The sequence below is a fragment of the Haliaeetus leucocephalus genome, unplaced genomic scaffold, assembly GCF_000737465.1.
Source record: "Haliaeetus leucocephalus isolate CR32 unplaced genomic scaffold, Haliaeetus_leucocephalus-4.0 Scaffold830, whole genome shotgun sequence".
Lineage (NCBI taxonomy): Eukaryota > Metazoa > Chordata > Aves > Accipitriformes > Accipitridae > Haliaeetus > Haliaeetus leucocephalus.
In genome coordinates, this window is record NW_010973266.1 from 1,948,168 (window position 1) to 1,972,167 (window position 24,000).

Genomic DNA, 24,000 nt, shown 5'->3' on the forward strand with positions numbered 1-24,000 from the left:
CACAATTAAGGAAACAGAAGTTAATTTACAGAATATCATTTAAGTCCTTACCCAGGTTTGTGTGTACCTATTCACAAGCCTTTTTACATTTGCTTAATAGTATTAAAATTTTAAGATATGAAAGTAATAATTTTGATCGCAATGACATTTCTGCTCTGTACCAGGTATACCTTAACCACTTTTTTTTCCCCAATAAAAATACAGAGTGGTGAACATTTACTCATCTCTACATCACGTTTTGCACTTGTGAATACGCAAATGCTCCTTATATGGACGGACATAACTGAAGATTAATAAATGTGGCTATATTGAGAATATATGTGCATACACAGATATTCCCTCTGCGCATTTTTTTTTCTCGGACAAAGCCTTGTGTGTTTATAACCACATTAAAAATCCACTTATGAGATGCTGGAAGTGTTGATAAATGAGACTAAAATACAATACTGGTGCTATAGTCGAAGTTCAGGCCATCATGTAACCAAGTTTGCAGCATCGCAACAACTCATCCTAATTACTCCTGTCCTTCTCCTTCAAGATAGGAGCGGGAAGAGACCGTTTTAACATTGATTTGATAGCACACAAGCTGGCAAGCGAATGCCTATCGGAAACGCAGAGACCTACACGGCAGAAGTGCGGCAGTTTTGCTCACGTTTGGCCTTACGAGCGGTTGGTTATTTGTTCACAAAGCAGAAAGGGGCAGCTGGAAGGTGTGCTTCTCCAACCGGGGGAGGTTTCACCGCAAGCCTGGGGGTCCGCACCTCTGGGAAGCGGTGTGTTAAGGCAAGGCAGAAGGGGAAGAAAGAGCAAAGCCCCACAAAAATATAGCTAGGGAAGTCAGCACCAGCCACTGTTGGTCTGTAATCCTCGCCGGTGAAAGACCGGGATTACAGCACCGCCAAAAAATTCCGCTTTCCAAAATGCCGCACCATGCATCTTTTGGATGCTTTACGAACAGGACCAAGTTACCAGGGAGTTTATTCACACACCTGAGAAGAGGCAGAGCCTTTTCAGCCCAGGACATCTCCCCTGCATTCAGCTGGGAGCTCCTCTCGGGTTCCTCCAAAACTCTCACGTTTGTGCACAGAAAGAAACACTCCCGAGTATCCCCTTTCAGGGTATGTTAAAAATAAATGGTATAAATCGTAGCTCACACAGTGTTAAGGCTTGCCATCAATGCCCACCTGCCAGGTCAAATACCTGGCCAATAAAGAGCAACAATTTAGTATATTTTAAATGGTAATATGTTGCTTTAGGAAGTATAAAATGCCGTGGTGCACAGAAAAAGACTAATTCTTTAATACTGTTGTTTTAAGAGAAAATTCTGGTTTTATGTATTTTTAGCTTCCCCTCCTAACTGAGCGCTGACACAAGGCACCAGCCCCTGCCCGCGCAGCAGGACCCCATGGACGAGCTCTTCAGAAGATGACACCCGGCCAGCTCCATGCAGCAGAGCCAAGAGATCGAGGCTGTTCAATGAATCGTTGTGCATATGAACGCAAGTGGTTTAAAATTAGCAAACCGCTCAACGTTTTGTCTTGGAGACGTCCAACTCATACCTTTGCATTTTTATAGCGCTGTGGGCACTGCGCGGGAGCAGAGCGGAGGTTGAAGGCAAGCAGCCAGAGACCAGGACAAGTGTCCCGAGTCTGCGGTCACCTCCACGGCTGAGGCACCACCAAAGACCTGTTGGTATTTCTACAACGCCGTACCTACAGGTTTAATGATCAGGTACAGGCATCTGCTCCAGGCTTACACTAGCCATTCAAAATCTCATTCTAGGAGCAAATATTTTTGCTTTGTTTCAAATATGTCAATTTTGGGAGCAGGGAATAACTGTGCAAAGTATGTAAAAATAACTTTTTAATGACTTCATGAATATTTTTAATACAGATAGGAACTATGATAAACATACATACAATGCCTGTATCTGCAGATCAGAGCAATTGAGAAACACCAACCACTATCTCATTCACTTCAAACTCAGGTTATCTTTTCATTATTTTATCAGTATTTAATGCCATACCTGTTCTGGAAAGGACCCAGAATAGTCCTTCCAGAGATACCACGCACCAGCTCGGTTACAACTTCTAAGTGACTGGGCCAGAAAATTAAATTTGTATTTTTCCATTCAAGATAGAAATAAATGAGGACTTGTCTCAATTTCACTTTGTCAGAGAGCTGGTACTGACCAAGAACTTCACCTGGGTGTCTTCTGAATTCTCCTCATCACCTGCAATTTGCAGATCGAGCTCAGGAACTGAACTTTGCTGTCACACGGCAATACACATCGCTACGGAAGGGCCATGTGTGACAAGAGACCACAACTGGCCATCATCTGACTTCAGATTGAGAAATTACTGCATGCACACACTGAAGTGGAACTTCTGGTCCCACCTCAACTCTCTTTTTCCCATTTCTTGGAGTTCTCATTATTGCCTGTTGAAAGCACCATGGCTGATGCCAGGCCTGTGAAGGTTCCTCCTCTCCTTCTCCGGAGAAAAACCAAAAATTAAATTCAATTTACCTCAATCTACATTGTTGGAACTTAACAAAAATGCAGTCTCCCAGGTGCTGCTATGATGCAGCTCTTCTCCTGACTCGTCCCATTAAGAAGACATACAAACCTGCCCACAGTTCCTAAATAAGTCAGAGAAGACGTAGTTTCCTATTAACACTGGGATTTCCGAAGGGTAGGCAGGACCATCTGGTTATAATTAGACTGGAACAGGCGGGGAGGTTCTGCAGAAAACTACTGAAGATTTACAGATACGCTGGAAGTATCATTCCGGCATTAATGAACCCAAAATACAAGGTGAATAAAAAGGATTCAACCACCCTCATGTGTTGATAAAGCACAATTTCCAATTCATACCTAGAAATTAAGCTTACTAACATCAAAATTTCAAACTCATCACAACCTTTGGTTCGAGGTCTTGGTTCAGGATCATCAGGTTTAAAACTAAACCTGGGAGTGCCGATGACCTACAAATTGGAGAGCTTTGGAGAAATAAAGCGACAAACCCAAACAAGGAGCTCGAATCCCCCCAGCCCTCCGTTCACACACACACACACAACCTAGAACCACCGCCAGCAAACTAAGCGTGAAACTGTGGGCTCTGAACTTCATGCATATGTCCTACGAGATTTTTTTTTTTTTTTTTAATCACCTCAGGGCTCCAATGTGCTCCCGTGGTGTAAATGGGAATAAATCCATGAATTTTGATATCATCTTGTGTAAAACTGATTCTGCAAATGGGAATTTGTTATAACATCCTACAAGCACGGACATATTTCCCCGATTAGGCTCCTGTACGGTGTCCTGCAACACAGTCCAGGAGGACTCACCAGCATGCCCCAGGAAGCACATGCACAAACCAATTCTATATCCACCCGTGAAACGGGGCAACGCCGAGGCAGGGTATTTTGGAGAAAGCAATGATTGTCTCCAAAACTGCCAACTGACAATACCTCCACAATGATGGTTAACCACCGGATTATGTCAGCACAAGTATTCTGGTTGTTCTCCTCCAGGCAGGCTGATGGCAGAGGACCTGAGAGTGACAGGGAGGGAGGTTGGGATGCGCCAGCATCTCTCCTGTAGGTTTTGTTGCTTCACACATAATTGCTTTTTCTCTATAATTCCACTTAGAATTACATCGATGAGGTGTTTTTACTGTTTCATTTTTCAACATGGCCCCAAATATCCACTCCCAAATGACTCTGGATCAAGAAATCTGCACCCTTGGTTGCTTTCTGAAGATCGTGTTACCAAAGATAACCTGCCCTAGAAAATTAATATATGAAACATGCAATGCAAATGTGCTCTGCTATGTGAACAAAGTATAAGATCTTCACTTGTCTAAAAGATGAATAGCAATTTCTTTAGATTTCTATAAGTTTCTTTGTAAATGTGCAAGTTAAAAATAATATTCATTAAATTGCTTAACTGTAATAAAATGTAACTATTTGCTTACTGCATACAAATTAAGTCAGTATCAAAGTACCGGTTTTCTTTTTAGTTTGTATTAATTTATTATTGAATTTAAATATCTAATCTATGAAGCTAACACTTACATAGCACTTTACAAACACTAATTCACAAATGATGCAACATCTTTTCATGGCACATATGAAAGCAGCAGCAATTAATTCCTAGAATCTTCTGGCTTCAACCTCAAAGTTAGTGTTTGGTTTTTTTTTCTTTTTCTTTCTCTTTTTAAGGAGCACACATTTAAGCAGTCAGCAAAACAACTGTGAAGACATAAAGTGTGATTTCATGAAGTCACTTAGCCTCTTGACTGATAACGGTGCCATCATACACAGCGCGCTGCTAAATGAACTACAATTTGAATTCCCGAGATTCAAATTATTTAAACAGACATCCTGGAAGCAAACAGAGGAGAAGTCCTATCAGTGACCCCTGATGGTTTTTCAGAGACTAGGGTTTGCTAAATTAATAGGAAGCCCTAAAGTAACCACCTTGTGTGGAGGAAGTTCCTGCAGAAAGTGGTCAACTGCCAGGAGAGGAGAACTCTACAAAAGCACAGACAGGAATTCCGGGTTATTTGGGGTGCGAGAAGCAGGTGGGGTTGGAGAAACGAGCATGCTGCTTAAAAACACCCCTGTCCAGCACCTCTTACAGAATGATTCGCTTTTCCAAGCATCTAAAGAATATTACAGGGATTTTAATAAGTTAGTAGGGTTAATAAGTACACATTTACCTGATCTAACAGCCCCATTATTTAACAGAAATCTGCAGTATCAGGAAAATACTACCTATGTTTCACAACCTGCCACAAAAAAGAGGCTGTTTCCTCATCCTGTGCCCTGCTGCCAAACCCAATGAAATCAGCACAGGCACAAACGTGTTTATACAACATTAAGGGTTCACGTTAAGCTGAAAGCAAGGAGGAAATTTGACTTTCAGATTGACAAATGAAGAGCGTACATATATTCTTGTGTCTGCAACAAAGAACACATTTGTGTACTTGCCCACTGAGCAGTTGTGTGTGAATCCTTAACAAACCTTGCTCGAAGAGACACCGCAATCCTTCTCCCTTAAAGGATGGTCAGAGCTAAGGTCAGAGCACCCTCAATCTGAATTTCAGATCTTGACTTTTGTTGGCTTTACTTTTTTGTTTGGCATTAAATATGAATGATGTTCACCGAAACATTTGGAACATTAATTATAGGGAAATACACATAATTTTATTGCTTGCCTGAAAACGTATAGCTTCAGTCATTGTTCACCCATGTAACGACAATCATGAGCTTCAAGCAAAGTGCTAAAATATAAAAGGCCACGTTCATTCATGTATTGGTCCAAGCTGCAGCACTATAAAGTACATCAAAAGGTGTTAATGGTTTCAATATTTATCTGCTGCAGGGAAGCACTCTAAAAAGAAGACAGAAAAAAAATTCTGCTAATGGCTGTGTCTCTCCATTAAAATGAAAAGCTTAATGCATCTTATAATCAGAGGACAATTTGCAAATCATTAAGAGAAATGTAAAATTCCATTAAAATACAAATCAAGAGTCCCTCACTGGACTAATAATCTTTTTGATATTATTTTGCATTTCACTATTTCTGTTCCCAATATCCAGGCACCACAAATGATCAGTTCTTGAACATGCTATTTACCACAGCCTACTTCTTTAACGAGAGACTGAGAGAAGTATAATCTGCTATTCAGAGCAGGTACTAATGAAGAATTCCATATATTCTGAAATTTAATTAAAACCCCAAAGATTTCAAATTAGATGCAATTTGAAATGCCTGGGGCAGAAATACATGCACTTGCGTGGCAAGGGTATCACGCTGAAAGTTGATACCGTAATTGGTCTTGATGTATTTTTGTGTTGCCAGGCTGAAGCACAGAACTCATAACCATATAAAAATTCTCTGTAGATTACCTGCTCATTGAAAATGCCATCACTCAGGTAGTTCTCTACTAAATTACCATGCTACTAAAATGCACAAAGTGATTCGAAGAGAAGAGTGGCACAGCTGGTCGACGCTGCCAATGAGTTATGCATGCGTCGACGCTGCCTTTTTTCTTAGTAAAATATGCTCAGTTGAATATTAAAATATAATTGGCATTCAACCTAAGTAGCTTAAACCATTTTGTTATCTTCTTTTAAACCGATTTGGCTCCTCCACAGTTATTTTCAAGGATGCGATTCACAAACTAATGACACCATCACATTCAGCTAGATTTGTACTATTTTACATTTGTCATAAATAGGAACAATTTCTACAGCCTTCTAGGGATGTCCTTTAATACTGGCTCCTCTTGAACATCAAAGGCCCAATTCATGGGGAAAAAAAGAAAGAAAGAAAAAAAAAAAAGAGTATGCCATTTATGTTGTTCTTGCATATTTTATTCTGAGGAGAGTGCGGGATGCAAATTTCTAGTGAAAAGTATGTTTTTACAGTTAAGTAAGTCCTTGTTTTTCCCAGAATATACTGGTCAGCTTGCACGTTCACAAACTCCAAAATGAGATACAGCAAAAATGTCTTGGAAATAGGTCAGAAAGGGGCATTCTTAGGTCAAGCAGCAGCAAAGTATCTATATTAGAAAATGGCTTCCCCTCAGATGAATTTGTCTACGTGCCTCTAACATAAAGGCTGTTGCAAATACCACTATATTTTCATTTTCTGAAAAAAAATAACAATGGTATTTAGAAACAAGGTGCTTGCCATAGTAACAGTCACATTAGGCACATTACCTTTGAAATACCGAACAGGTTAAATGTATATGAGTATTGACGATATTTCCCATCGATAAGGGGATTTAAGTAAACTTGGCTGAAAGTTCATTAATAAAATAGGTGTGGGGGGCTATATTGATAAAATCCTTTCCTTTTATCTTGATTATATAGGTTTTTATTAAGTAGGGGTGCAAAGGTCACATGGGGCTGCATGTGTGGCAAGCAAGCACACAAATCAAAGGAAAAATGAATTAAATTAAACTTATTCCTCACAGGTCTGCAATGCTAGCAGGTTGCTAAGGTCTGGGGCTTCGGGTGAAGATGATGACCACATGACTCTGGATACAAGAAGTCTTTTTCCCACATTGGTATTTGTTTTTATCCACCTTCAGTTCTTACCTTTTAATCTAAATCTCATATCCAAGCAGCAAAGTCAAAAGTTACCAGGTTGGTCAAAATATTTCTTCTATCAGGGTCAACTTACTCCTTTTATTTCGTGGAGGGAGAAAGGATCTGATTTTGAACATACTGACTTTATAAAGAAGCATCCCATGCATGCGGCTTTTACAGCTGCAGATTACAGTGAAACTGTCCTGACCTTGGGCCAAAAGCAGGTATACGCAAAGATAAATATGTGAACTCCTGACACCATCAGAGCTTTCTGCTGGGTGCAGTCCTGGAAACCTCCCGACAAAAGGAGGGGACCGTCCACCAGCAGCCAGGGCTGCGTCACCTTGCAAGTTGAGCAGCAAAGGGAGAGCAGATACTCCACTTCCATCTTCTTCCACCCCACCACGGCCATCCTGAATTCAGGATCAGTGAATTCATACCAAATAGCGTAAGACACCAAACACAAACCTTTCCCTTCAAAAAAGAAGCCTGGTTTTGGAATAATTTCAATATCTACGCATCTCTGCAGCTATTTCAGAGTCACCATGACTTGCTCCAACATATCCAAATTCTCTGAGACCAAGTAAATTTTTGCCATCATACAGTGATGTCATACAGGCGAGTATCAGCTGTGGAGCTTCAATCCATCCTTACCTAAAAAATAAACTATTTAGGTAACGCTCCCTTATTCTAACTATGGCCTACCTGTAATTAATGTCAAGAATATTGACAAGAAAGGATTATCCTACTGAAAATACAATTTATTTTATTTTTTTTTTTTTAAATAACTGACCCTTTCACTACCTTCCCCATGGCAGGACAGACACACCACTCTCCCCATACTTAGACTCTTTCAAAGGTCACATCTCAGGCCATGGTTATTCTGCAAGGCTCCACCAAAAACCCACAAGAAGTTACGTTTTCTCGGCCATCCCTGGAATCAGTGCATCTAAACTGCTTTGCCTAAATCCCAACAGCATGCCAGGGACAGTGGCAAAAAGGACATTTACGTCTAATAGGGCCTGAATTGTCAAAAATGGCTTGTATTTGGCTGGCAATTTATCCTATGAACGGTGAACTCAAATTAAGAGTACTCCTTAACATACACCTAAAATGACACAAGATTCCACTGAAAATGATGGGAATTTTGCTCTGAGTTCAATAGGAACTGGGTCAGGAATTTTGTAAATTTTTCTGTCCAGAGTGCATTTGTACTGATTTTTTTGTTTGCTTAGTTTTGGTTTTAAATACAAATGGTTGATGGAAAGCAACAGGCCAACTGGGCTGGAAAAAGAATTTGAGACATAAAATAACTGGGCTAGTTTTGGGTTGTTTTCATTTTTGAAGGTTGAAGAGGATTGATTTCTGTTTGAAGAAAATTGTAGGAAAGTATTGGATTGTAAAAATCCATTAAATGTCTAGCAAAACAGTGACTTTCTGCTTATCAAAACTATTCTCACATGAAGTGGTAATAAAAGAAGGTGCCAGTCTCTGGAATTTGAATTTTGTGTTGGCAGACAGAAATATGAAAGCTTGTCATCTCTTTGCACTTGAATCTGCCATGTCCAGATATGTGAAGTACTAACGTTTTCGAGCAGATTATTTCATATTACTTTAATATAACATTTTCTAAAAGCCTAAATAGAAATGTATTTGCATGTCTGATGAAGCTGCAGGAATGAAAAAGGGAAAGGCAGAAACATTTCACAACTTTTTTTCTTTAGTGAATTGAATCTCTACAACAAAATTAAGAGAATTTCACAAATTGCAGCATAAATAAATGGCATGAATGACATTTTGCATTTGTCTAGGAAAGGGCAAGCCTTGCCTCCTCCTCAGCAGGTTACCCAACAGCGTAATTCAATTCTGCAAAAATATAAATATAACCTGGTAATGCTGGTGGATTTATACTTTCCCAGTTGGACTTTAATGAATTTTCAATTTTTACTGGAAATAAGGTAAATGTAGGGAGAGGATACTGGGACAGGTTGGCTCCTGGAGTTTTTCTGTAGGCTGAGTTTTCTGCTTTTCCTGTTGAGGATGGTCATGCTTTGAATACGGCAATTGATGAAATGGCATCGCCTGGCCTGGGGGCTTGGGCACTGCATCATTCTCATTGCACCAGTGAGAGGTAGGGCTGTCAGCTGCACCATACCTACCACTCAAACCAATTTATTTCATATATATATATCTATATGTATATACACACAGACACACCTATCTAAAAAGGAAATCACAGGAACTGGTCCTTGATGTAACACCTGATGTTTATAGTATCAACTTTACTACATTTAAGAAAAAAAGATCACCCTGGGACTAAGTAAATACGTAGCCCCTGAACACGTATGTACCTGCACCATGAAAATATATACTTAGAGAAGTTCCAGACAACCCCCAAAACACTTGTCTTGCCTTAGCACCCTATTTGGCTGCCTATCATCCTAGTAAGCTCCAGCCAGCTAGCATATTTTCAGATACTGCGTATGGATTTATGTATATTAGATCATACTAGAAAAGTCATTTAAGAGTAGGTACAATTTATTTTAAAAGGGCAAAAAAAGTTACAAGTCATACACAGGACTGAAGAAAATTAAAACTACATAGGATCCAGACATATATATGTCTCTATAGATATGTCTCTCATATCCATAGGCCATCACTTTAAGAATTACAAGTTAATAAAGATAGTAAACTTGTGAAGATGTCATTCCCTAGTATTTACTATCTTGCTAACACCACACAAAAATCATTCTAGGAGTGAGCAGAAAACTCTTAAGTTTAAGATGTACTTAAAATGCTTATGGTTACTTTTTCTACTAATGACCTAAGTTATCTACAGCTCAATGAAATCATTCATAGGTCAAATTCAACCTTTCCATTCCTCACCTGCCCTCACCCTTAACTCCCATTTTCTCCTGTTCTCCTCAAGGCTGCAAATCACCCCAACATAACGTTGCATATTTTTTCATTACATAAAACAAAGCCGTGCAGTGACCTCAGGACTGACCAGGACGTCTGACATCCCTGAGTGTTCTCCAGCTACTCCTACTCTTTTGATCAGGTTTTTTCATACCTGCTCCACTTCGAGTCTCAGACCTTTCCCCTCTGCTTCTGGGGCTCCTGAAAAGCAGTTTACTCATTCTTACGGTTTAAAGAATGACATTTTTACCAGCCATTTCTTTCCCGCCAAATGTGAATGCAGAGTTGCTATCCTATTGGATAATAGGATAATAATAGGATAAATAATAACAGGATAATAATAGGATAAACTGGCACCTGAAGCTTCAAAATTTATAGCTTTACTAGGCAGTATCTCAACAAAGTCAATGATTTTTATGATTTTTTTTTTTTAATCTGTAATTTAAAGCAAGGGAAAATAGATCTGTATTAATCTTAACACTGTAAATGCTTTTCTTATTTAAATAATCTTTATATATTGAAAAAGTCTTTGGCTAAATTGTATGTGAGAAAAATGTACTCTTAGAATATACTGCACACTGTAATTAGGGTAAGCAGTACAGTCATTAAAAACACCTCTTTTAAACGTAAGCATTCATGGGATGTTGAATTTGCTATCTCAGAAATAAGTGAATTAACAGCCCCACAATCTTCAGAAAACTTGTGATTTGAGCATTCCAACCACAAAAAGGAAAAAACATACTTTGGCCTTTGCTGAGTTACAGCCAGAATGCGTAAAATTTACTTTTCTTTCTTAATCTGCTGCAATTTTTTTTTTTTAAATAGTTTAGAATGTGCAAAACCAGTAAAACAAGGAGGTGCTACTGTGTTCCACTGGCAGGAAGGTGAAAGAGTAATCCAGCTGCAGTTAATGGAAGGATTTTCTCCATAGGTGCTTTCTAAAGGGAGAGATTCAACACCACCTGCAGACCCCAGGAAGGACGGGCGAGGGTGCAGCACGGGAACCAAGGACGAGTCCGACTCCACAGAGGTGGCACCAGAAAATAAATAGTTTCTTCAGCCTGTAACTGGTATTTCACAGCGTGCTTTGCCGTCCTTTGGCAGGGACTACGGTGGGTTCACTAGCCTGCGCTGCTTTGGTTCGAGTTTTTGAACAAGGAGGCTCCCAGGAAATCACAGGGTAATTATTGATTACAGGCCTGGGTACGGAGCGAAGTCATCTTGAAGGGAGAATGGAGGTACTACCAGTTTCTTTGAAGACTCTCCGCTCCCATTATGTATGAAGTGTTTCATCAATAACCCCTCTTGGATGAATAACATACATTATGCACAGGAAATTTTAGCTACTAATCTGGCTTGCAAAGCTCACCTCTCCGGTCTCCATCCTCAGGTTGTTCCTCCTCGATCTTTTTGCACAGCTTTCCTCTGCCTTCGGTTTGCAAGGCGACACAGATAACGTCGCTTGCAGACCTGCAGAGACCTCCTCCCTCGCACTGACATGGTAATTCACAGCTTATTTGAAGAACTAGGGCGATTAAGGTGGACTGAGTTGAAAGGCGCAGCTTTGCTTCAGGTCTACGCCTCCGGTACAGGGACCCAACTGAGGAACTCCAGGCTCAAGACTATAAAAGTATGGTTCTGCAAAGCTAAAGGACTTCTTCATCCGGCGAGGACGGCGGCATGGCATGGCAGGGCACGCAAAGAGCAGAGCCCCAGGGCTGCTGCTCGTCACAGGGCAAAGGAAAACTCTTGTGTGTCTCCAATTTCCTCTGCTCTTGTTGCTCTAATGAGCCATCTGGTCTGCAAACACACAACCGTTCCTCGCTGCAGCGTCCAGCGCCGCAATGCTTTCTGCGACCGCAACCACCACGGTTACAATGCACAAAAAAAGAAAAGTCAGGAAATTTCATGACTGGCCAAGTTAACATTGCCTTTTCCATTTCACAGACCCACAGATCAAGCAACTCATGCATAGGCTTCAAAACAATAACGGTCAATTTTTTCTTTTTGATATATAAGGGGGGCTAATGACCATGATACATTAAGACCAATTAACCACTTGCCATTATAAATGTTCAGTGATTTTTCTGAGGCGTAACACCTTGAAGTCATGCTACGGAGAAGTGGGAAAAAAGCCCTTTTTCTTTGTTTAGTGAAATTCCACATTGAGCCCTGGCCATGACACAAATTGTTGAAAATGCCAGTTTTTCAATTACATTAAAAAAAAAAATAAATTGGCTGCATAGGCTAAACTGGACAGCCAGTAAGCCAACAACTCCTGGAGGTGCTGGGCAACCAGCTTCAAACTTCTGCCTGCCTCAAGCTGTGCTCCAGCATCAGTGCTTCAGATTCAAACTTTGCCAACAACGAGTTATGAGGAGGAATGGTTAATTCTGTATTTAGAGTGCTTTTAAACACGTTTCCCCCTTTTAATAGTAATTCAGACAATTAAAGGCACTTTAGAAAAATTTAAGACACAAGATGAGCCGCTGAAACAGTAAATGTCAGAATTCAGCTTGCCTTTGCCTTGGTAACGCATATGCACTTGGCAACCAAATTACAATAAGATAATGAAACAGTTATTATTATATTTTCACTGTCAGCGCAGGGGTTGCTGGAAGGTACTCGGTGTTCAAAGGGGGTTTGGTGTCTTGCTTCCCTATGAGCCCAGAAAAGCAAAGCATACAGCTAGATGTTTTTTGGGTGGTCATCAACTGTGCTCCTCCACCCGTCCACGCAGCGCTCGAGGCTGGGTGCTGCCGTGCCGGAAAGATGGCTTTCTGCAACCTGCAAGACATCTTTCTTTCTGAATTTGCAAATCTCCCTGCTTTTGTTACCTCAAAGTTGATTGTGGCCATTTTTCTCTCCACAAGGAGCTATGTCTTAATAGTTGGCACAAAAGCAGCTGCAGAAAATTGACCATGAATTGAGAAGTGCTTCATCCTGAAAGCACTTTACACTGTTTTGTTAAATGAGGAACCTCTTATGTGTTTGACATAATCAAACCCCTTCCTGTCCTCAGATGATGCTAGCACAGAAAAAAAAAAAAAAAAATTGATATAAGCACTGATTAAGAAAGAAAATATCCAATAATCAGTCCTTATCGCAAAAGCACCTGATGATGGAACTCAAGTCACCTAATATCAAAGAACCACACTGTAAGTGGTCATATTTACAGGGAAGGGGAGAAAAGAAGGGCCAAAGGTTTTGACAATTCATTGGAAGAGCTGCTGCTGAACAGAGACAAGTAAGGAAATCAGTGTGGTGAGAAAAAGCCTGCCTGGCTTTGGATCCTCATGCTCTCGCTTATGTTTATTCTGCATTTTTAAGTGCCTGGAGAAACGAGTAGGCACTTTCAAATGTAAATGTGAAAAAGTAAATAAATACCAAACTCCTAATTTTGCATTACTGCATTTCTGACTTACAGATAAATTCAAATGTACAATGTAATCCATGATAATGGGGTTTTTACCTTACCTTTCTACTAAATAACTTTTAAAAATAGTTTCTTCAAATTTTTGACATGTATTTCCACATTCCTTCCAACATCATTTTCTATTTTATAAAAGTGTTACTAGGAGAAGGTAAGAGAAGAATAGAAATGCTATCACATCATTGTGATTTGTGCCAATTAATTCTTTGTTAGTATTTCCATTACATACGTGCCTCCCCCCATAAAACGTGCACACCTGCTCTCAGTCCAAGAACAAATAACTGAACTAAATTAAAAAAACCTGAACCTGCACATGTTAAAATGAGAAAACCACGCTCCAGTCCCCCCCAGCACCGAACCTGTGATAGAGAAGGTCAAACCCCATTAGGACGACTGCTGCCCCGTGCGTGCCCAGTGGGACCAGCATCCTTCACCAAGCCACGGGTGCTGCAGAGAGACCAGCGTGGATGCTCACCACCACCGGCCACGTCCCATCCCACCCCCGCAGGCAGCTCTCAGATGGGTTTCGCATTTGGATGGTGCTGAAAAGTTTTCCTCCCCCCCCAAAAAAAATTTGAGGGTGATGACTGCTTTTCCTCAAGAAGCTTCCTATTAACAAATATACTTATTTCTCCTTTTTTAAATGATCTTCAGTCTCTTCCAGCATTGCCTGCCCAGGAAGGTTGCTGCCCAGGGAAGGACCAAAGTCCCCTACCAACTCTGACCATAAGTAAGTCAAGGCAAGACTGCTCAGGGCTAAACCCCAAAACAGCAGGCAAAACATCAGCAGCAGCATTTAGACCAAGAAATTTCATTAGCCAAGCTAAAAAGAATTCAGTATCCAATTTAGGAAAAATTAATAAAAGTAAAAGCACTACTTTAAATGTTTTATAATCTTCCAGTACATAATCTGGGAAGCAGGATTCCCCTGATGTTATTCAGAGACGGAAGGAACAGCAGCAGTAACTATTTCCCACCCAGCTTTGCCCATTCACGTTCAGCCCAACCCTAAAGTTTTCACAATACGGGTCTTAATTTCATCCCAGCTAATAAAAAACCTCCTCAAATGGTCATTTAATCACCTAGAAGGCCATACTTCACGAGCGTTTTGGCAGTTTTGACATCATAGTGTCATTAGTGCTTATTCTCCCACATGTTAATTGGATGGTTTCACTGAAATTTCTAAATGAAATTTTTTTAGTAGTTGATAAAAATGATGTTTGTATAAAAATTAGGGTGAGACAGTGCAATACACAGCTTAGTTTAAAAATACTCAGTACCCATGCTGTAATTTGACTATGAAAGCTCTCGCACTGAGAAATATTCATACCATAGAAGACTAATTACCGAAGTTCATCATTAAAACAAAGGTCCTGTGCAAAGCTCACAAAGTGTAAGACTCCCACCTTCCGAAAGCAACAGCCTGATTATCTGCAGAACGCTCTGCACAACAACGGCATTTTGATTTTGTTGTTCTACTTGCAGCTGCCATTAGATAATTAAGAATAAGAAAGTGAACAGCAAGAAGAAACCTACTATTTATAGGAATCAGAATAAAACCAGCAATTAGCAGTAGAGACAGCTGAGTTCTTGTAGATACTACTTGCAAAGGCGTGCCTGTCAAAACAGCCCTTCCTTCCCACAGGTAAAACCGGCCATTGTTTTACACGGGTACTGACGTACAGTGCCTATGCCTTAAAATACAATACAAACCTAGGCACCCTTATTTAAAAGGCGTCTTTCAACTTGAACCACAAAAAAAAGTACATAAAAGTTATAGTTTATACAAAAACTAGTGCTATCTTACCTCGTGTAAGGTAGGGGATACTAGTCCCTTTTTGGTCCTATATTATCATGGAATCTAATACAATTAAAGAATGGATCTATTAAACTGAAGCTTTCATTCACTGGGGAATGACGATATTCATGGACAGACCAGAAGGCACTGCAAAAAGCAGACTTCTGAGAATTTTTTTTTTTTTAAACAATGGGATCTATTTCATTTCAAGGGATTGACTTGTTACAAGGTCTTCAGGAGCACAGCCAGTGAATGGAGAATGGTAAGGAGAAACTTTTCTCAGGTCTTGTTTTTATCTAAAGACATGAGTAGCATAACTTCTTTATAACAATACTTGTTCATTTAAAAAAAAAATCCCAATAGTATCTATGATAACTTTGAGGAATCAAAACATAGCTACCTTACACAACCTAACCATCACTGACTGCTTTGGCACTGGTGAGGTGTCCATCCCAACAGACGTGGACATGTCTAAGCCTCATTCCCCCGTTGCTGAGAAAAAGCCCGTTTAGGTGAACGACGACATTATTGAAAAGCTTACTGCTCTTCAGATGCATTCCTACTCAAACCTTTCAGCCAGCAACTGTCGGGAGCTGAACCACATCACTTTTATTGCCATTAACCCAGAATGAGGGGGACAGGAGCATGCACCACCCTGGCTGATGGGAGCAGGGAGGGGACGGGCGTCCCGCGGCACAGACCTCGCCGGAGCAGCGGGTGGTGGAAGGCCGGCAGGGGAAGGCTCGCCATCCTCGCCGGTTCGCAGAAGTAGGCGCGCAGCCAGGCCGTGCACTGCTTCAGCGGCTCCGTCATCTCCTCCGCGCCTTCGCACACCTCGCAAGCGGCCGAGGACTCTGCCCTGCTGCAAGAGAGAGAGAATTGTAAAATTATAATGAAAAAAATTACAAAAAAGAATATTCATCACTCTACGTTAACAAACAAACAAAAGAATCAAAACATTCAATCCAGAGTCAGATTCCATCTTTTTTCTGCTCTGATAAGGGGATACTCATAACAGCAATAACAAAAATGCATCCTCATCACCTCTAGAAATGCAATGATGATGCGAGGTTGCTTACACCTGTAAAAAAAAAAAAAAAAAGATTGGTGAGAGAAAAATGCCGTGCAAAGTGGGAAATGTCAGGGAGCAAGAAAACCACCCAAGTCCATGGTAGACGACGCATCCTCGTGCTTCCCGGGTGGATGGAGGTGAGGCTCCTCCTCCATGTCCCCCAGGGGCGCAGTCCCGTCTCCCCAGGGACCATCCCTGGGGAAAGGAGGGAAGGAAACGGCTTTCTGCTGAACCCATGTCTTCCTCTGCCCCGTTTCCTTCCAGCGACGGTGGCAGGTTTCTGCTTTCCTCCACTTATTGAATTGGAAGGAAGCAATTGAGAATTCATTTGATTTTCAATGGCAGCTCGTGCTTGCAGGATACTGAAGAGCAAAGCAAGCGAACAGAAAGCACCTGCAAACAAAAATGTACTTCTTCCCTTGTTGCTTTTTTCTTCTTTTCCTCTGGAAGAGCAACGTGTGTATGAGAGGGATGAAAATGTGAACACTGGATTTGCAAATATCCGGCCGTGTTTCCCAACCCGTTTGCTTCCAGTGAGGCGAAGCAGCGCTGGTGAAGGGGTGGTGGTGCTCTCCTGGTGCTTTACAAGACCGCGATGCAGTGGGTGTCTTTCAAAACTGCAGAGACTGACTTCAGGGTACCAATAAACAAGCAGAGCCCATTAGCAATGCACCCAAGAGAAACAACGGGAAGACCGATAAGGAGACAACATCAAGGGTGACTGCCAAAACAGCAAGTCCTGCCAACAATCTTCTCCTATCCAGAATCTTAAGTACCACTGATGAGCCATCCTACACTCTGATTATTGCAGGTTTTTTTCCCCCAGCTGGAAACAGAGCCAGACCCCAGAACAAGAAGTTTCTCAATAATGTGCTGCTAAAACTCAACAGCATAGTGTCCTGCTGAGGGGTTGGATGTGTCACAAAGCAGGAGAAGGGAGAGAAAATTGTAGAAATATGAAACTACACGTGAACCTGAGACAACAGAAGAAAGAGAAAACCAGAGCAATTCTGCCACCCAGGTCTGGGGAAAGAGCAAACCAACCCAAATCCCCCAGTACGCTCAAGCATGCTGCAAGCGAGCGAAAATATGTTTTTAGCTCCCTCCTAGCAGAAAGCTGAAGAAAACGAAACGCGTGATGTACCAGTAATGGCATAAAAGACACCAGGTCTGCTTTTGCCACAAGGCACCTCTGCAAAAAGACTGAACGCCTTCCCACGCTTGATCCACAACAGCTCGTGGAGCCGAACACGACGGGACGTCGGTGTAATCAGACACCAGCCCCGGCTCTGCCTCTGGACAGGATAAATGATGTGCAGGCGGGAGCTGGGTCAGGGTTACTCTCAGAAGCGAAGCCCTCACTCGCCTGGTGCATGATCAAACGGCCCTGCCATCTCCCCCAGCCCCAATTCATTTTCTGATTAATTGTTAACCACTGAAGGCCACATAATTACTGATAAGAAAGTGGCAGAGAAGAAGAGGGACGCAGAGGCGGACAATTAAAATACTCCAGTCGCACAAGAATAAGAGTTGATGGCTTGGAGCAGAGGCAAAACAAAAATGAAGAATCAGCTTTGGATCCAGTATGCTAGAAATTAAATGCAATTCTATTTCTCTCTTTCCATTTATTTACCAAGTTAATGCTTTTGATTTTTCTTTTTTTTTTATGTGTGTGTGAAGTAGTATCAATTTGCTTTATAACACTGATGTCTACTTTGTGTTATTTTGCTATTTAATAATCTCTTTGCTAAAAAAAAGTATGAGAATCTGTGCACAAACTTTTTTGCATGAATACCTACAACATGGACCTCAAACCAAGCTCTCGACACCACGGATAATCCGTTATTCTGCACATGTACAACACTCAGCAGAATATGGCTCAGTTTTACTGTGGATTGTTAGAGCTACGACAATATAATAACTACAGAATATAATAATGCCTCTGAAATCTCAAAGAGAAGTTGGTAGACTTTTCTGCTCCATTTATCCAGAAGAGCATAGAAAGCACTCAAAACTACAGTAACCTTATGTTTTTCACATCATCTTGTTTCACATTCTCGGGAGTCTGGAAATGATTTGGACTGTAATATCATCATAAAACCAAAAGACTTTGTCTCCTCGCTGCTCTGCAAGCAAGCAGCCCCCAGCTGGGCTCCCAGCTCTGCCGCCGACCGCCCCAGCCTGATGCTGCCAGACAGGCACTGTAATTTCCTCCTGCTCCAGAACGGCACCAAACTACCGCCGTTCTCCCCCGAAACAGGTGGGAAGCAGCACCCCAGCGTTGGCGAGGTGCAGTGCTACTGAGGCTGGCGCACAGGCTGCTCAAGGCTTTGCCTGAAGCCCCAAAGTAACCGTCAGGCCGTTAGCTCCATATTTAATATACGGAATAGAGTAATGGTCCATCAATCTGTTTAAGACAAAACAAATTACAGCAGCTGCTTTGCCTATCTGTGTAGCTGGGAGGGCTGCAGAAACGTGCTGCGTACCATAGCAAGGCTTAGCCATCCCAACGCCTGGATACGTACCCACTGCCATCACATACGCATTCCTCACTTCCACCAGGTCTTCCCTGGCAGGACTGTTTGGACATAAGTCTTAATTTTTTAATTTTTTAAATTACTGCTTTTAAGAACAGTGCCTTGTCACTGCTGAACACCTCTAGCTGTTTTTGATGAGACCATCCTCCCACGACTTCAACACCAGACACTTTCACAATGTCCGCCACCTCCACGGCCACCTCCACCTTGGTCAAGAAAGCAAAAGCTTTGCAAGACGAAAATTAATTGCCTTCTAAGAATGCATTGACTTCTTTTCCTGTAGGACATAAAGTCAATTTGCCAACATATATGCAAAGAGCTTCAAACTGGCAGAAAGTTTAAAAAAAAAAAAAATCTTTGTATTAATTTTGCTTGGCTAGAAATGCTAACAACTATTCCTGGGAATTTGACAGCATTAATAAAGAAAAAGAATGAACATAACTTATGCATGGGTGTCTTCTACTGGCCCTCCTCCCCTTTCTCTTTCCAAAGTTGCATAGCAGCACTCCTTCTAGAAACTACCTCATCATTAAAAATTCAACTTAAAACACCAGCTGCCTTTTAAAGGATTTTCTCAGGCTTCAAAGCCACGCTTTGGTCCAAGTAAGCCGTATGTACATTTCAAAAAGCAAGGCAAAAGTGGTCTCAAAACATTCATAAGACGAAGAGAAGAGCAGATGAGTTACATCACGGGGAATTTCTCCCCTCGTGTGAAATTCCTCTGCTCAATGTTAGACTTCTTGGAAGGTTTCTGAACACCCTACTCCATGCCTTGATCTTTGAGTATCTCTAATGTCAACATGGACAGGAAAAAGTTAGTTGTATACCATTAGAGAAAAATACCAATCTAAGAGTCACATTAACTACTTGTGCCTAATCTTTAGCGATGAACAAGAAAAAGGGGACCCTCTTTTCTTAATGTCCTGCCCTTGGTGATCCCCCAGGAAGGGACTTGCTCCTGACCATAGAGCCGTCAGTGGTGCAGGGCCAGCAGCACACAAGGTGATGGCCAAACGGCCATTCGTGATATGTTTTACCTATGGGAAGTTTAAGTCTTAAACCTGTGAATCAACAAGACGAAACTTTTACTTTTATACAGGAAAATAAAATAAGCATATTCATCTAAAAATGCAAGAAACTAAAGAGAAGGTGTGAGAAATCCGATTGCTTTACTTTTGCCCTGGAGAATTTCATTATCTTTCCTTAAAAAGTACCAACAACTTTTTTTGCAATGTGGCTAGAATAATGAGAAGCATTTATTTAAAATGCAGTAGTCTTATTTAAATCACTTACATTTTCATCGGAGAGACTGTCATTGCACTTGTTTTCATCAGTGAATTGTGCTGCCTGGCATCTCAAAAAACTCGAAGTGGAGGTTTTTGTATTTTCACTTGGTGAACAAGAAATCATTACTGTGGGGTTTTTAGTTTGGGTTTTGTTTTGTTTTGTTTTTAACTGAAACTTTTTTGTTTGCATTAACATGCCAGCCTCTAACATGTGTGCAGTAAGTTAGATGTCTGTCTTAACTTTATGGTGATGTTAAATGGATATTCAGCTGCAAGTGACTGACTCATCTACACGACTTTACAATGTGATGCTTAATTAAACTACATACTCCTCAAAGAGAAAAAAACCATGCTTGTCTTAAGCTATAAAAAGCAGGCATCTAAAAATATCTACCTATTTTTTTATTTTTTCTTTAAGTTGGATGTCTCTCAAAAGGAGACTTGTTTTCAGGCCAGGGAACGACCGCTGCTGCTGCAGATCTCCAGCCTGCGCGTTCAGCTCTTGGCGGTGGTGAAGTCCAAGAGAGACGCAAGGTCAGTCCCAGCACAGGAATCCACCACAGCCCAGGTGCAGACCTGCTGCTCCAGCTTACACACACGACAGCTATTCCATACCATTCTTAGAGCAGTCCCGCATATTTATTTCCATTACAGCTCTTTTTCAAGACTGAACAACCTAAGGAAGGCAGCGGGCTCTTGCGTCTCCGCAGCTGAGAGGTGTATTCTTGAGGCTCCATCCCAGCCGCGTCTCTTCTGTGACTTCTTATGTTTGCATGGGATGAAATGAAGGAAAAGATGGTTTTAGCAGAGGGGGGGGAAAGCAGAAACACCACCTGTTTCAGTTTAACAGGCTCCTTCCAAACCACTTGCCAAGAACTGGAAGTTTCTAACGTGCTTCCAAAATAAACATGTAAGCAGCAGATTGGCTTCAGTGTCATCCTAAATAGCTTAAACGTTATGAAAACCAGAGAAATGCTGTGAGAAGCCTCAGTGGGTAGCCATGTTCCAAACTGGTATGATTTTAATTATTTATTTTATTTCTGAGCTACTTTTTGCCTCAGTCAGTCCTTAACAAACCTTAACAGAAACACTACAAGATGGACTATGAGTTGTGTGATTTAAAATAAAGAGAATATATCACAACGGCTCTGCTGGCAACATCCTTAGGGTAAAGCTAAGAGCTGACAGCTTCCTTAGGGTAAATATTATGAGAATGTTGTATCAGCTCTCACAACATATTTATGTATTTATTTGTATATTTGTAAAATATTTGTATACATTAAATATAATCGATCAGTTGAACATAACGTCCAATGCTCGCTTCCACTGCCTGTAGCCACACACACCTGAATGTTTTATCCCCGGAGAACTACCTCACCCTCCAGTGGTTTGCCTAAGAAGAGGTTTATAAACTGCTTCAGGTGCTAAGCTAGTGAAGAGTCCCCTTGATTTCAATTTGGTTAAGATATAAACCAAAAAAGCTCCCTAACTAGCACAAAAAAAAATTGCAACTCCTAGACTGCAGTCAGCTAGGGCCACTGGTATGTGTGGGTAGACTCAGATAATTCATTATTACATGACTATAACAACTACAACAGTTCCTTTCCAATAGCAGCAGGGATAAAGACCTAAAATAAAAATAGAAAAAAAAAAGATTTGGAATGTATGTTTTTACATACAACTTCCCAATCTTTTCTCATGGACATTAGGGTCTTTGCCAGGCTGTTACCAACTGAATTGTGCATTCACACCATGGTACACATAGCACTGAAGATCACTGGGTTTACAATATCCTATTATCTTCAGGTATGTAGAAAATAAACATATTTGGACACTCAATCACATCCCATTCTATGTTTTTTAAGGGCATCCACAATTTTTACCACTGTGTTACCTGAACAAAAAGCCATAAGCGCTTTTAATCATTAGCAACCAATTGTATATTAAAATATAAATAAATTGGTTCTAATTAAGAGGCTTTTGGATCTTGTTTGACCAGAATGCTCTGAAAGCAATCATCAGCTGTACTCTTCACAAAGCAAATGGCACAAAATCTCACCAAATCCTTCTCTTAGCCTGCCTTCATTAAAATCAACATCAGAAGTCCATGTCGAGTCTAACATGGACAGACAAAGAAAGACGGGAAGAATGCAGAGGAGGAAAACCAAGCAGCAAACCCAACGCCTGCAGGTGTGATGGGCAGAGACGGGGTCTGGCAAGAAGGAGCAGAAGGCAACGACCCATCTCTAAGGGAGCTCCGACTTTCCCACACTGCTCCTGAGGCTCCCCAGAGCCTACATCTTCATGATTTACAACCAGGAAAAAGACAGAAAACTACCTGGCAGGCAGAGACACAAAATTTTAATTAAACCTGTAATAGAAAACATTGCAGTTTGTCCCTGGAAATCTGCAAGCCCATTTATAGGGTAGCACAATGCTCAGTGTCTCCAATTTGAAGAGTACCTCCAGGCTGGGGTAAGTAGGAAGAATTTCTGTCAGCGGGACATATCCATGTTTGTTCTCCGTATTTTGATGTTTCTTTGGCCATTTGATTTCTTAGAAGTGTGTGCCTTAAACAGGTCCAAATATTATCAAAATTACCCTAAGTCCATTAGGGATGAAAAAGGCTCTGGCTAGGAGTGCATTAATAGAGGAGAGGGGGACAGAAATAAAACAGCAGGAAAAAACCCCTGCAAGTATCTTGTATTAAAAAGCTCCCTTTTTTCCCCTCAAAATTCCCCCAAAACAAAACAAAAGGAGGGGTGGGGAGAAGATTTTAGAAACCTTCCCAAAACAGGGAGCCCATTGGAGAGAGCGGGACTCCTGCACCACGTCAGGGAGACCCAACCCAACAGGTAATTGAAGCCCAACCTAAGCAAGTGTTTGGTGACTGTCCGTAAAGATCTCCATGTGGCTGTCATGCTAATCCTCTTGCTAAGGGAGAAAGACCAGAGGCCAGTTGCTGCAGCAGACTCCGACTGTAACGAATGGGCTCTGACATGACCCAGCAGCCCTGCTCGGCGGCCAGAGCGCGTGATGCGATCTGACAGCAATTTAGACATGGCTCTCTTGGAGACTGCAGACCTACTTAACGTCAAACAAGAGGGGGGAATGCGGGTGGACTTCTGAATGGCTTTTACCCTCATGCCAGGGTTAAAAAAAAAAGAAAAAAAAAAAAAAAAAACGGGGGGGGAAGGGTAGACATCGGGCTTATGGAAAAGGATCTTACAGAAAGAATCTGCCCTTGGGTGGAGAGGTAAACATTTTTTGGAATATTGCCCAATTACAGTAGAATTCTGTTATCACCATCAGGGAGAGTTTAGGATGTAGCCATAATCCCTCTGTGAGTCACCTGAGGAACAAAACAGTCCTTGGAGCATCAGACAGGAGCAAAGAGTCTTAGAGACCAGTGAGAAAGAAAGGGTCCTTGGGTCATTTTCCCCATGAGGTGCCATGCTGCAGCCCAAGGACCAGACAAGCCCGTAAGCGTGAGGACATGCCCTTCCTCCTGGTGCCTTCTACTCGGGATATTGCCTCTCGGACAGACTCCTGCACCGACCAAAGCCACCATCGGTTCGAGATGTCTCCTGGCAGTGAGAATCCATGATTAAACTATTCCTAAAGCATTGGTCAGCTGGGCACATCTGGTGCATCAAGCATCTCCACAGCTTAGGGTCATTAGTATGGTTAATTGTGAAGAGCTCCTAAATCAGAGTAAATTTTGACATTTGCAAGAGAATTCACTGCCGATTCTCTAGGATCTGAATGGTAACTCTTGCCATGAAATAGGTATGAGGGGCAAGTACAACTTAAAAGGTTATGTACTTTTTTTTTAAATTACTTTTAAAAAT

General features: G+C 41.4%; 1 protein-coding gene across 1 annotated transcript in view; it reads right to left on the minus strand.

Annotated features, from left to right (window-relative positions):
• The window catches only part of MGMT (O-6-methylguanine-DNA methyltransferase), a 160,570-nt gene that overhangs the window by 18,808 nt on the left and 117,762 nt on the right, over positions 1–24,000 (minus strand). Inside the window, exon 4 of the mRNA XM_010582013.1 lies at positions 15,956–16,116. Within this exon, the coding sequence (XP_010580315.1) occupies positions 15,956–16,116 (161 nt within the window). The remainder of the gene's footprint in view (positions 1–15,955; positions 16,117–24,000) is intronic.